Source organism: Ornithorhynchus anatinus, chromosome 3 (assembly GCF_004115215.2).
Source record: "Ornithorhynchus anatinus isolate Pmale09 chromosome 3, mOrnAna1.pri.v4, whole genome shotgun sequence".
Lineage (NCBI taxonomy): Eukaryota > Metazoa > Chordata > Mammalia > Monotremata > Ornithorhynchidae > Ornithorhynchus > Ornithorhynchus anatinus.
Genome location: NC_041730.1, coordinates 90341417 through 90356689, shown reverse-complemented (window position 1 = coordinate 90356689; position 15273 = coordinate 90341417). Strand labels below are relative to the sequence as shown.

The 15273-nt window shown below is 46.8% G+C and overlaps 1 protein-coding gene across 2 annotated transcripts in view; it reads right to left on the bottom strand.

Moving 5' to 3' along the window:
• Positions 1-15273, bottom strand: part of C6 (complement C6) — a 59264-nt gene that overhangs the window by 5543 nt on the left and 38448 nt on the right. For both annotated transcript variants that reach the window (XM_029059087.2, XM_029059086.2), the window contains exons 11-16: positions 12855-13080; positions 9791-9962; positions 8265-8376; positions 5990-6122; positions 1979-2170; positions 835-925 (exon numbers count right to left, since the gene is read on the bottom strand). In XM_029059087.2, the coding sequence (XP_028914920.1) occupies positions 835-925; positions 1979-2170; positions 5990-6122; positions 8265-8376; positions 9791-9962; positions 12855-13080 (926 nt within the window). The remainder of the gene's footprint in view (positions 1-834; positions 926-1978; positions 2171-5989; positions 6123-8264; positions 8377-9790; positions 9963-12854; positions 13081-15273) is intronic.

Genomic DNA, 15273 nt, shown 5'->3' with positions numbered 1-15273 from the left:
CCTGCCCATAGCAGGCATTTGGCTCAGTGGAAAGAGCACGGGCTTTGGAGTCAGAGGTCATGGGTTCAAATCCCAGCTCTGCCACTTGTCAGCTGTGTGACTGTGGGCAAGTCACTTCACTTCTCTGTGCCTCATTTACCTCATCTGTAAAATGGGGATTAAGACTGTGAGCCCCATGTGGGACGACCTGATTCCCCTGTGTCTACCCCAGCGCTTAGAACAGTGCTCTGCACATAGTAAGCGCTTAACAAATACCAACATTATTATTATTATTATTACACTCCAGAGATTTGGATGGACCTCAGCTCAAAGCAAGCACTCAATAAATAATATTAATAATAATAATGGCGGCATTGGTTAAACACTCACTATGTGCCAAGTCCCGTTCTAAGTGCCGGGATAGATACAAGATATAAGCTTGGACACAGTCCCTGTCCCACAGGGGACTCACTCAGGATCTTAATCCTCATCTTATAGATGAAGTAACTGAGGAACAGAGAAGTCGTGACCATTACTACTGCTATGAGGACAGTGCCCAGCATGGTGGTTAATAAATACTAAAGAGGAGGAGGAGGAGGAGCAGGAGGAGGACTGAAAGTCAATGGAGGGGAGTACTAGAAAAATCCTAACCCAAGGCTGCCAGGAGGTCAGCAGCAGAATTCCCAGTGTTCACTCAGAACCGCCAAGGGGAGCGCCCGTGTTGACCCCGGCCACGTCCAGCAGAGACAGAAACCCCCTGAGACTTCCGCGAGTCCAGCCTCCTCCGGCCACTGTCTCCGTGGATGGGCCACGACCGGACTCTAGCACCACTCTCGAGCCCGCACCCCTCCTTACCCACAGTCCTCTCTGGGAGACATGCAGATGCACTTGGAGCCCTCGGCCTTTTGTCCGGGTGCGCAACCGTCCTTCCCGCTGGCCATAGCTCCTGGAATGAAAACGGCGGGAGGGTCTGTCTGTCAGAGGGTCACGTGCCTGGGGAGGTCGGGGGGGACGTCGAGGGGGCCAGGAAGTTGAAATCTGGAGAAGCGGCAGGAAATGGAACTCCCACATTAGGACGAATTAGCTCTTCTGTCCACTGGCCAAGCAGAGCCACTCACTCTGATCATCTAGGCCGAACCAAAAAGCGTTCTACCCACCCTTCGACCCCGACCCCCTGCACACGCTTCGCTTCCTCTTGGTCTCAAGAGCCTCTCAAAGCATATTACGCATATAAGAGGCATTTAGAGGAACACACTAGTAAGGGAAACAGAACCGATGGCCTCTGCCTTCAAATAATAATCATAATTATGGTACTTGTTAAACACTACGTGCAAGACACCGTATGAAGCACCGGGGTAAATACAAGCTCATCAAGTTGGACACAGTCCCTGTCCCACATGGGGCTCATAGTCTTAATCCCCATTTTACCGATGAGGTAAGTGAGGCACGGAGAAGTGAAGTGACTTGCTCAAGATCACACAGCAGAGAGGTGGCAGAGCCAGGATTAGAATCCAGGTCCTCCTGACCCCCCCAGGCCCATACTCTATCCTCCAGGCCACACTGCTGCTGGCAGCCCCGGTCACTAGCGGTCCCTGGAGCTCACTGATAGGAAACATACTTCCACCACCACCATCATCAACATCATCAGTGGTATGTACAGAGCATTTACACAGAGCCCTGTACTAAACCTTCGGGAGCAGTGGCTACGACAGAGACGGTACACACATTCCCAGACAGGGAGCTCGTTGTGGGCAGGGAATGTGCCTGTTTATTCTTTTATTGTACACTCCCAAGCGCTTAGCATAGTGCTCTGCATACAGTAAGTGCTCAATAAATGCAACTGACTGACTGCCGACAACGAGCTTCTATTCTAGAAGGGGAAACAGACATTAAGACTGACGTGCACACGGGAAGAAACTCTCTGTCTCTCCCTCTCGAGGACAATCACACCGTTGGAATCCGGCCTGGCAGGAAGCCCGTTTCTGGCGTACGCTCTTACCTGGTTCACAGGAGATGGAGCTGGAGACAGGGGGCTCCCAGGTCAGCTTCTTCCCACAGGTGTACCTCTTCAGGTCCGTGATAAGGAAACCGGGAGGGCACACCAGCTGGACGGAGTCTCCCACTTGATACTGCTTTTTGTATGGGGAAATGGTGAGGCCTTCGGGCACAGACGGCTTAGAACACATCACCCCTGAGGGAAGGGAATCACGGCTTGATTACATGCAGTGCTTTCTTTCCCAAAACATCTAATTGCAACACTCATTCTGGTAGAGTTGAGTGTATTTCTTTTATTAATAACAATGATGATGATGGCATTTGTTAAGTGCTTACTATGTGCAAAGCATTATTCTAAGTGCTAGAGTAGATACAAGGGTGTCCCACGTAGGGCTCACAGGCTTCATCCCCATTTTACAGATGAGGGAACTGGGGCCCAGAGAAGGGAAGTGACTTTGGGCAAGTCACACAGCTGACAAGTGGCGGAAGCAGGATTAGAATCCACCAACTCGGTCTCCCAAGCTCGGGTTCTTTCCACCAAGACAGTTTGCTTCTATTTCTTTTGTTTCCCATTCTCTTGCTGCTTCCCACCATACCTATGTTTTTCCAACTGCTCCCACTATAGGTATAGTGAAGCGGCGTGGCTCAGTGGAAAGAGCTCGGGCTTGGGAGTCAGAGGTCATGGGTTCTAATCCCGACTCTGCCACTTTTCAGCTCTGTGACTTTGGGTAAATTGCTTAACTTCTCTACGCTTCGGTTACCTCATCTGTAAGATGGGGATGAAGACTGTGAGCCCCATGTGGGACAGGGACTGTGTTCAACCCAATCCCCTTGTAACTACCCCAGTGCATAAAACACTCTTGGCACATAGTAAGCGCTTAACAAATACCATCAATATTATTATTCTGCAGTTCACATCTACCAGTCATCTCTATTAGATTGTAAGCTCTTTCAGGACAGTGATGGTGTCTTAGACCTCTATTTCACTCTCTCGAGTTTCTGGGAGGCTACTCTGCTCACAGGTGTCTAGTACAGTGCTGTGTTCTCAGGAAACATCCAGTACAGTGTTTTTTTATGGTATTTGTTAAGCTCTTACTACGCGCGAGGCACTGTACTCAGAACCAGGATAGATACAAGCTAATCAGGCCGGACCCAGTCCATGTCCCACACGGGGCTCCCTGACTTAACCCCTGTTTTACAGATGAGGTAATTGAGGCACAGAGAAGTGAAGCGACTTGCCCGAGGTCACTCTGAGGGCAAGTGGCAGAGCAGGAACTAGAACCCAAGTTCCTCTGACTCTCAGGCCTGTGCTCTGTCCTGTTCGCCACACTGCATCTCTAAGTGCTCCGTACCTAGGAGGCGCTCAATAAATGCCACGGAATGAAAGAATGAGTTCAAATAACCCATCTTTACTCATTTCGGGTATGTCCCCCCCCACCAAAATTGGAATGTTTCTCAAGGGGTTAAAATTCCCAGGCCTTTTCTGCTGGTGAGAGGAGCCCCAGGTCATCCTATCAGGGAAGCATCCGGCCCCAATGGATGGAATGGACCCAGAATCTTCCGAAGGCTCCTCTATTAATCAACAGTAATGAGAATATTTGTTCAGAGCTTACTCTTGGCCAAGCACTGCGTTAAACGCCGGGACACAAGGTCCTCTGATCATCGACTTTCAGGCTCAGTTAAGTTGGACTTGTCTCTGTGCAGAGACACCGACACCTCAAATACTCCCTATTGCAGTTTCAATGCCTCCCTCTTCTGCATTTGCAGATATTTCTATCCCCAACCGGACCCTCTCTTTTTGAATGGTATCTGTTAAGCACTTACTATGTGCCAGGCACTGTACTAAGTGCTGGGGTAGACACAAGAAAATTGGGTTGGACACAGTCCCTGTCCCACACGGGGATCACAGTCTCAATCCCCATTTTACAAATGAGGGTACTGAGGCAGAGAATAATAATAATAATGATGATAGTAATTATGGTATTTGCTAAGTGCTTACTACGTTCCAGGTACTGTCCTAAGCATCGGAGTAGATTCATGATAGTTGGGTAGGACACAGTCCTTGTTCCACATAGGGCTCACAGTCTTAATTCCCATTTTACAGATGAGGGAACTGAGGCACAGAGAAGTTAAGTGATTTGCCCAAGGTCACACAGCAGACAAGTGGAGGAGCCAGGATTAGAATCCATGACCCTCTAACTCCCAGGCCTGTGCTCTACCCACTGTTCCACACTGATTGGCTCCAAGGGATCCACAGAGGTCCTCAGAAACCCTGTCAGGTTTCTTTCCCATTGGCTCCATCCAATTTTAATGCTGGCATTCTTACAGATCTCTCTTTCATTTTAATACGACACTCTGTTTTTTCGAATATGTGCCCAGTTTTCTTTGGGCTCAAAAACCTCCCTTTGTTTACACTGTTTCCCCATCCTCTGGACCTTTGAAATATTTTAACTGAGTAGATTTGTGAGGTTAAAAGTCCATTCTAACTGCTATTTATTCCCTGCTGTGCAATAGATTAATAATAGATGTTTAGTCGGTAGGCACAAAGAGTTTTAGTGATGAATAGGATGTAAAAGATAACCCTTTCGGAATTAAGCATTTACACAGGTACACATAAAAGAAATAGAATTCATAATCCTCCTCTTTCAGAATTAAGTATTTACTTAGGAACACAAAAAAACAAATCAAATCCATTCTCTTCCTGATGGTCCGTATTGACATTGCTATTGATCATGTAACTACATTTCTTGTGTTGTCAACACTGATTTTTAATATATTTCTATTCTTTGGTGCATTTTGGAGAGAGATCTCCAGAATGGATTAATGTCATTTCTAGTATTTCCTCTGGGAAACTAGAATTAATTTAGTGCTTTTTTTTCTTGCTTTCCACCCCATTTCCATGGACCCAATTAAGAGCAAGGCAGCCTTGAACAGCTTTGGCTATAACCCTGAGGTGCTCCACCCCTTGTGTTAGTATCCTCTGACAGATGACAGGCAACCTGATTACCTTGTGTCCGCCTCAGGGCTTAGAACAGTGCTTGGCACATAGTAAGCGCTTTACAAAATATCATAATTATTAACAGGGACTGTGAGTGGGTCTGACTTGATTATCTTGTATCTACTCCAGCACTAAGTGCTTGGCATGTGGTAAGCAATGACATTATGATTATTATTATTATCATCATCATCATTTTTTTTTGAGAAGCCGCATGGCCTAGCGGTTAAAAGTGCAGGCCTGGGAGTTAGAAGGACCTGGGTTCTAATCCCCGGTCTGCCACATGTCTGCTGTGTGACCTCGGACAAGTAACTTAAATTCTCTCAGTTCCTTCATTTGTAAAATGAGGATTAAGACTGTGAGCCCCATGTGGGATAGGAACTGTGTCCAACCATACCTCGTTTTTAACCCAGTGCTTAGAACAGTGTCTGGCACATAGTAAGCACTTAACAAATGCAATAATAATAATAATAATAAGGGAAAGGTAAGAATGAACAGCTTGTATGCCCAGGTCACTCAAAATCTCTCATTCTAGTCAGGGTCTCTCTTGCCTCCTCCAGCAAAACTTTGAGCAAAGTTTTGGACTACGAGGCACGGGGATGCCTCACATCTTTTTCTTACTCAGAGGTGGTGGCAAAATGGTACCAGGAGAGAAGGAAGGGGAGAGGGAAAGTGGGCAGCGGACCACATGAGCAGAGTCCCGGCCTATCCGAACGCAGACTGTGTGTTCCCGAGGAGTGGTCCGAGTCAGGAGAGGATGCTCCATGAATTCCCCAGGCAGGCCCACAACCCAAAATGAGGACGTGGTCCTGTTGAAAACTGTTCATTAAAATCATGGACAAGATGGCCACCCGTGGACCATAAGTCAGAACTGGTGGCAAAGACTTATGGGTATTTAAAATGGTCATGGGGAGGCCAACCCTTCAGGAGCGCAGTGATTTTCTGTGGGGTAAGGCAACAGGACTTATTTGTTTCATGTGCGACCGACTCACGGCCCGTTTGGTTTCCCCAGACTCTTACGTCGGCATTCCGTGCCTTCTTCTTTCCAGGTTTTGTCCGGTAAACATCTAACGTATTGGAATCCCACCACCTCAAAGCCCGTCATGCAGACAATCTCAGCTTCTTCCCCAACCGAATAGGTTCTCTTCTCATTCTTTAATCAAAACAAATGATATGTAAAGACGACACCCCTTCCCAGGCCCAGATCCGTCAAATGTGCCTCTGACATGATGGATTCCTCTTCTTCTCTCTTCTATTAGAGGGGTCTGTGTGCCATTAGGAACGTCTCAATCGGTCAATCAATCCCCCTCTTGACTGTAAGCTCGCTGGGGGCAGGGAAAGTGTCTGCTATATTATTCTATTGTACTCTTCCAAGCACTTAGTACAGTGCTCTGCACACAGTAAGCACTCTATAAATATGACCGACTGATTGATTTATCAATCAATGATATTTATTGAGTGCTTACTGTGTGCAAAGCACTGTGCTAAGAACTTAAACAACAATGTACCATTTGATCCTGTAGACTGTAAGCTCTCTGTGGACAGAGAACGTGTCTACCAACTCCGTCATACTGTGCTCTCCCAACCGCTTAGTACAGTGCTCTGCCTAGAGTAAGCACTGAATAAATAGCCCTGATTAATTGCCGTGTGACAAGGGACATGTCACTTTACTTCTCTGTGCGTCAGTTTCCTCCTCTGAAATATGCTCGTCTCTCAACGGTAAGCTCATTGTGGGTGGGGAAGTTATCTGCTATACTGCTATATTGTAGTTAGTACAGGGAGCTGCACATTAGTAAGCTTTCGATAAATTTGATAAAATATAATTGATTATGGGGATTAAATACTTGTCCTCCTTTTTATTTAGGCTGTGTGTCTGACCTGATTACCTTGTCTCTATGCCAGCACTTAGTACAGTACTCGGCACATAGTAAGCGTTTAACAAATACCACGGTTTTTATTATCACAGGGCTGTGGCGTGGTGCACGGAAAAAAATGCTTGGGAAATGGGTGGCTTTCAGTGTCGGATCAGAGGGTTCATTTATTTAGTTGGTGGGAGGAAACATTGTGGCAGATTAATGATGATGATGATGATGCTAATGATAATAGTAATAGCAATAATAATAATCGTGATATTTGTTGAACACTTACTATGTATCAAGCACAGTACTAAGCACTGGGGTAGATACATGATCATCAGGTCCAACACAGTCTGATCCACACAAGGCTCAAAGCCTAAGAAGGAGGTTTTAAACTCCATTTTATGGATGTGGAACTGAAGCACGATGAAGTGAAGTGACTTGCCCAGCGTCACTCAGCAGGCAAGTGGCAGATCCAGGATTAGAACCCAAATCCCCTGACTCCAGACCCAGGCTCCTTTTGAGCAAAGCATAGGACACTCACCATCCATGACATCCCTTTCACAATCCAAGCAACGAGGAGAGCAGGAGTGGCTTTGGCCCTTGCCGAACCTTCCCTTCTCCCAATCAGTAGAAGGTATTACTTGAGAGCTTACTGTGTGCGGAATACTATACTAAGCGGTTGGGAGAATGCAGTACAGAAGGTAGAGACGATACCACTGGGCCATTCCCAAATCTCCATTCGCAGTACTGCGCCCGCAGTGCTAGCCAGGTGGCCAAAGTAGAGGAGAAGACCAAGATGGGGCGGGCGGCCGGGGGGAGACACACTTAGGAAGTAGAAGTAGGCCACCTGCCCTTTCTCTGTCCTGAATCATCCCTCCAGAAGCACAAAGACGAACAGACTTCGCTTGGGTATTTGGGAAGAGGCTCCAGATGAGCCAGCTTCTGGAATTTCCCCAATTTTCACTTGGCAATCGGAGGGAATTCTGGCAGCCAAAGTAAGAATCATAATTATGGTACTTGTTAAGTGCTCACAATGTGCCAAGAACTTTTCTAAGCGCTGGGGTATGTACAAGTTAGTAAGGTTGGACCTAGTCCCTGTCCCACATGAGGCTCACGCTCTTATCCCCATTAATTCAGTAATTAATGTTGGCATTTTTAAGCGCTTACTTTGTGCCGAGCACTGCTCTAAGCGCTGGGGTACATACAAGGTAATCAGGTTGTCCCACGTGGGGTTCACAGTCTTAATCCCCATTTTACAGATGAGGGAACTGAGGCACAGAGAAGTGGAATGACTCGCCCAAGGTCACACATCACACACATGGCAGAGCCGGGATTAGAACCCGGGACTTTCTAGTCCTCCCATGTTCTTTGGGGTTGCCCCACCTGAACTTCCAATGCCCCTGACTTCAGCCGAGTGTCCGTTTGAAAAATCTCACCCTGATGAACCCATTTTCAGGAGGGAGGGGCTTCTGGCAACCTTCTGTGGGCTCGATCTCCTCCATATCCACCTCCTTGACGTCTTGGTCGTCGTTGAGGCAGAGAGCCCCCCTGCGGGATGCACAGAGGGTAAAAAGGGACAAATTTTCAATCAATCGGTCAATCAGTGGTATTTTCTGAGCGCTTACTGTGTGCAGAGCACTGTACTAGGAGCTTGGGAGAGGACGATACAACAGAGCAAGTAGTCACGTTCTCTGCCCACAAGAAGCTTGCAGTCTAGAGGGTTCATGGTAAGGATTTTAATATGACACTTTAAATAGTTCGAACCCTAGAACTCCCACTCCTTGAGCTCCCTGGCGTATACCAGAAATCCAGGAGTTATAATTATTATTATGGTATTTTTTAAGCAGTTACTATGTGCCAAGCACTGTTCTAACTGCTGGGGTAGATACAAGGTAATCAGGTTGTCCCACGTGAGGCTCACAGTCTTAATCCCCAATTTACAGATGAGGGAACTGAGGCACAGAGAAGTTAAATGACTTGTCCAAGGTCAAACAGCAGACAAATGGCAAGTTCTTGTCTGGCTCAGCTAGCTGCTACCCGTTCTGGCAGACCCAGCGCTCAGCTCGATGCGTTTCACACACTCAGTTCTTCATCAGTATCATGTCAATCAATAAGATCGCCCTAGCGGATAGAGCATGGGCCTGGGAGTCAGAAGGACCTGGGCTCTAATTCCAGCCCCGCCACTTGTCTGTTGTGTGACTTTGGGCAAATCACTTCACTTCTCTGTGCCTTAGTTCTCCTGTCTGTAAAATGGCAAGTAAGACGGCGAGCCTCATAATAATAATAATAATGTTGGTATTTGTTAAGCGCTTACTATGTGCCGAGCACTGTTCTAAGCGCTGGGGTAGACATAGGGGAATCAGGTTGTCCCACGTGGGGCTCACAGTCTTAATCCCCATTTTACAGATGAGGGAACTGAGGCACAGAGAAGTTAAGTGACTTGCCCACAGTCACACAGCCGACAAGTGGCAGAGCTGGGATTCGAACTCATGAGCCCTGACTCCAAAGCCCGTGCTCTTTCCACTGAGCCACGCTGCTTCTCATGTGGGACAGGGACTGTGTTCAATGAGATTAGCTCGTTTCTTTCCCAGTGATCAGTGCAGCGCCTGGCAGTCAGTCAGTCATTCATATTTATTGAGTGCTTACGGTGTGCAGAGCACTGTACTAAGCATTTGAGAGAGTACAATATAACAGTAAACAGGCATCCTCCCTGCCCACAGTGAGTTTAGAGTCAAGAGGGCACATAGTAACCGCTTAACAAATACCATCAAAAAAACAACTAACTTGTGTCCACCCCAGTTCTTAATACAGTGCCTGGCACATAGTAAGTGCTTAACAAATACCAAAATTATCATTATTATCATTTTTATTAATCATAACTAAAAAAGGAGGATTCCACCTCCTCATCCCGCCCCCCCCCCCCCCGGGTCTCTCTCCTGTTCCTTCCCTCATGCCTTCTTACTTGTTGACGAATATGGAAAAGGAGCAATCTTCCTCCTGCTGTCCATCACCCTCACAGGTCTTCCCTCCGTTCAGAGGGGCAGGGTTATCACATCTCCTCGTCCTCCTCCTCCTGAAAGACCCATCACACGCGCTCCAGGGAGACCAGCAGCTCCAGAAACCATCCACGGCACCTTCAGCAGGGAGAAAAAAGGCCTGAATCCCTCAACAATTCCTCTCGGCCCCCCGGATCCCCATCTCCTTTCAGTCAGTCAATCATATTTATTGAGTACAGAACACCATACTAAGTTTTTGGAAAAGTACAGTATAACAGACAAATTCCCTGCCTGCAATGAGCTTTCAGTCTAGAGGGGGAGACAGACATTAATGTAAATAAGTACATTACAGACATGTACATAAGGGCTGAGGGGCTGGGGTTGGTGGGGGATGAATAAAGGGAGCAAGTCAGGGGGACACAGGAGAGAGTGGGAGAAGAGGAAAAGAGGGTTTAGTCAAACAAGGCCTCTTGAAGGAGATATGTCTTCAATAAATATTTGAAGAGGGAAAGAGTAATTGTCGGTTATGAGGAGGGAGGGCATTCCAGGCCAGAGGCAGGATGTGTGCGAGAGATATAGGGGGAAAGATAAACGAGATGGAGGTACAATGAGAAGGTTAGCATTTAGAGGAGCGAAGCATGTTGGCTGGGTTGTAGTAGGAGAGTAGCAAGGTAAGGTAGGAGGGGGGGAAGGTGATTGAGGTCTTTAAAGCCAATGGTGAGGAGTTTCCGTTTGATATGGAGGTTTTCTCCTGGCTACCAGCCACTCCCGGCATGACCCAGAATGCCGAGTCTCCCCAGCTGGCCATTTCTGGAACCCAGCCTCCAGCTCCCACTTAGTCCCTTCTACTCAAACCCACACAGGAGATCATTTCCCGCTGAGGGAAAGAGAGCAGCTCCTCAAACGTCTGGGAGAAAGGCATCCGGGAGATGGAAAGGTGGCACAAACAAAAAGCGCCTCCCCAAAGCAAAGTGGACAGAGTTAATGATCATTTGGGTGGGCAGAAGCTGGCACCATCCTGATGATCATGATGATGTTGATGAAGACATTGGTTAAGCGCTACTATGCGTCAAGAGTTGTTTTAAACATCGGGGTAGATGCAAGTTAATCAAGTTGGACACAGTTCCTGTCCCACGTGGGGCTCACGGTCTTCATCCCCATTTTACAGATGATGTAACTGAGGGTGAGAAAAGTGAGGTGATTTGCCCAAGGTTAAACAGCAGAAAATGGCGGAGTAGGAATTAGAACCCATGACTCTCAGGCCCGTGCTCTATCCACTTAGGCCATACTGCTTCTCTACGGGCAATGAAGGCTTAATCAGAGGGGAAGAGGTTTGATTTTAGAAAGGCTCTGCAGGTTTGGAGAGTGGCGGTCTGTCAGACGTGAAGGGAGGGGGATTCCCGGGCCTGAGGGAGAACTTGGGCAAGGGGTCGGTGGCAAGATAGAAAAGACTGAAGCAGAATGAGTAGGTTGGTATTAGAGGAGCAAAGTGCATGGACTGGTTATAGTAGGAGGCAAGGTAGAGGGGGAGGGCTGATTAAGTGCCTCAAGTCAGTGGTAGAGAGTTTCTGTTTGATGCGGAAGTGAATGAGGTTCTTGAGGAGTGGGGAGATATGGACAGTTTTTTAGAAAAATGATCCAGGCAACAGAGTCAAGTATGGACTGGAGTGGGAAGAAACAGGAGGCAGAGGTCATCACTTGATACTTTCAAAGTATTTGCTTTCTAAATGGCACAAGGCAGAGCCACAGAAACTCCTATTTCTCACCTTTAAGGCACTCCATCAGCTCTCTCTCTCTCCCACCTAACCTTGCTAATCTCCTACTTCAACCCAACTCACACTCTCTGTTTTGATCTAACACCCACCGACTCACTGTACTTGGATCTCAGCTATCACTGATCCCGTCGCCCACATCCTCCTTCTGGCCTGGAACTCCCTTCCCCTTCATATCCGACAGTTCCCCCTCTCCCCATCTTCAGAACGCTCCTAAAATCACATCTCCTCCAAGAGGCCTTCCCTGACTGAGCCCTCATTTACCCTACCCTCCCTCTCCTCTGCATCAACTACACAGTTTGCCGTGAATCCCTTTAAGAATCTGATACTCACCCCAACCCCGCAGCACTTACGTACACATCCATATACAGTACTACTTCCCCAAACCCTCATTTTCCCTACTTTTCTCCCTCTCTGCATCATCTACGCACTAGACTGTACATAGACTGTACTAGACTGTAAGCTCATTGTGGGCAGGGAATGTGTCTGTTTACTGTTGTATTGTACTCTCCTAAGTGCTTAGTACAGTGCCCTACACACAGTAAGCACTCAATAAATACACTTGAATGAAATATGAATGAATACTTGGTTCGGTACCCACTGAGCTCTCAATATTCACCCCAACTTCAGCTCCACATCACTTATGCACATATCCTTCTCCTCTACCATTTCCCCGATTTCTAATTTATTTTAATGTCTTTATTTCCCTGTAGACTGTGAGATCCTTCTGGACTGGATGGCAGAAGGCTTTGATTTATTTATTTCTATTTATGTCTATCTCACCCTCTAGACTGTAAGTTTGTTGCGGGCAGGGAATGTGTCTGTTATTGTTGTAGTGTACTCTCCCAAGCGCTTAGTACAGGGCCAAGCACTGGAGTAGATACAAGATAATAGGGTTGGACACAGTCTGCACACAGTAAGTGCTCAATAAATACAACTGAATGGATTATATTTCATTTTCCCAAATGCTTAGTCCAGTGCTCTGCACAAAGTAAGTGCTCAATAATCAGTCAATCAATCAATTACTATGTGCAGGGCTCTGTACTAAGCACTCGGGAGAGTACAATTCAAGAGAATTAACAGATCCATTTCTGGCCCAAAATGAACTGACCATTCAGAGGGAGAGACAGACATTAATATAAATAAATAATTTAGAATATATAAATACCACCGATTGATCGACTGACTGAGAAGCCATCCTTTCCCTCGCCTGCCCGGATTAGGAGCTAGTTTGTTTCGGCGGAGCCTCTGTACATACTTGATTTGAAATCCCGTGCTCTTTTCTCACAGTTCTGGCCATAGGTTCCACTCTGGCACACGCACATGCACTCGGTCCCCGAGAGCACGGGCCTTCCATTATTCGGACACGGTGTGCACCTGCAAGGGTCAAATTTTTCCGTGTACTCCCTGAGTGCTTTCTCGAGGTTGTTGCGCCTCGTCGCTGCACAGGGAATGCCCTTGACCAAGTCCAGGATGGAAGTGAGCTGGAAGAGATGAATACAGAATAATACCCAAAATTATGGTACTCGTTTAGTGCTTACTGCATACCAAGCACTGTTCTAAGCACTGGGGTAAATACAAGATAATCGGGTCGGACACAGTCCCTGTCCCACATGGGCTCACACTCTAAATCCCCATTTTACAGATGAGGTCCCTGAGGCCCAGTGCAGTGAAAAGACTTGTCCACAGTCACACAGCAGATATGTAGCAGAGCTGGGATTAGAACCCAGCTCCTTCTCCCAGGCCCGGGCTCTATCCATTAGGCCACGCTGCTTCAAATCTGCCTGTAAAACCAGGATACTCTGCAATCTCAAAACCTTCTAAAATCCCACGTCCTTCTCCAGGAGGCCTTTCCTGACCATACTCCAACTCCCTGGTTATGGCCTCAGTCAGTGGCATTTTTTGAGCACTCACTTTGGTCAGAGAACTGAACTAAGTGCTGCACTAAGCACAATACAGTTTTGTTGGTAGACCCGATCCCTAGGGGCCCTCCAAGAACTGTACGATCAGGTCTGGGAGTCAGACATAAAATAAATTACAGAGAGGAGGAAAAAGTGCTCAAAATAATATAGTATATAGAAAGTTTTGAAAAGAAATGAAATGAGAAATAGTGAGCACAAAGGTGGTGCCAAAGAAGTGAGTAGAGCCTTCTGAAGGTGGTGAGATACAGGAAGAGTTTAGGAGACAGAGAGTGCTACTGTCTGGCAGATTGGCAAAGGGGAAGGAGTTCCTGGCAAGAGGAAGGGTGTGGGAAAGGGGTCAGAGGTGGGAAAGGCATGAAAAAGGTCCTGAAGTTGAACTTGAGAAGAACAGAGAGAGTGAGCTGAGGTGTAAGAAAAGGGAGAAGCAAGGTAAGAGGGCAAGAGTTGTTGGTGTGCCTTAAAACCAATGGTCAGCAGTTGCTTATTCAAAGATAAAAGGGTAGTGTTGGAGGTATTTTAATCAACACGTCAGTGTTATTTATTGAGCGCTTACTGCGTGCAGAGCACTGAACTAAGTGCTTGGGAGAGTACCATATGACAGACCAACAGTTCAATAACGCAAAAGTTATTTGAAGAGTAGAAAGACATGTGAAGACAATCTCTCTGTGCCTCAGTCTCCTCAATCGTCAAATGGGGATTCAATACCTCTTCTCCCTCCTAATTAGACTATGAGCTCCCTATGGGCCTGTTTTCCAGCTTGATTATCTTGGATCTATCCCAGTGCTTGGCACAGAGTGCTATAATTATTATTATTTGAACGTTCTGTAAAGACCTGAGCAGCAGGGCCAAGTGTAAACTAGAGAGTGGAGAGGATGGAAGCAAGGAGACTTGTGAGAAGGTTGATACAATGTCAGGCTAGGGATATTCATTCAATAGTATTTATTGAGCGCTTACTATGTGCAGAGCACTATACTAAGCGCTTTGAATGTACAAATCGGTAACAGATAGAGACAGTCCCTGCCCTTTGAGGGGCTTACAGTCTAATCGGGGGAGAAAGACAGACAAAAACAATAGCAATAAATAGAATCAAGGGGATGAGCATCTCATTAAAACAATAGCAATAAATAGAATCAAGGTGATGTACATCTCATTAACAAAATAAATAGGGTAATGTGGCAGGTCTCTGCTCCAGAGGTGTGACTATTAAAGGCACGTCTCCTCCAAGAGGCCTTCCCCGACTAAGCCCCACTTTCCTCTTCTCCCACTCACTGAGTCACCCTGACTTCCTCCCTTTATTCCTTCCTGCTTCCAGCCCCACGGCACTTATGTACATTTCTGTAATTTATTGATTTCTGTTAATGTCTATCTCTCCCCCTCTAGATTGTAAGCTTATTGTGGGCTGGGAATGTGTCTGTTATTGTTGTACTCTCCCAAGCACTTAGTATGCTCTGCACACAGTAAGTGCTCCATAAACACGATTGAATGAATGAATGAATATTTGGTTGGAGAAGAAGTGGTGGATCCTGGAAATGTGAAGGAAAAACAAAGTGGTTGGAAGAACTGAGAGAGCACAAGGAATTCAGGAGAATGTCAAGGACATGGGCTTCAGAAACAGAGTGGACGGAGAGGTGGTCAACTGGCGTAGAAAAGTGAGGCGGAGGAGAGGATTTAGGAGGGAAGGTGAGGAGTTGAGTGGGGGACAAATTTCTCTCAAGGTGCCGGTGGGACATCCTTGGGGAGATATCTTTCAGGAAA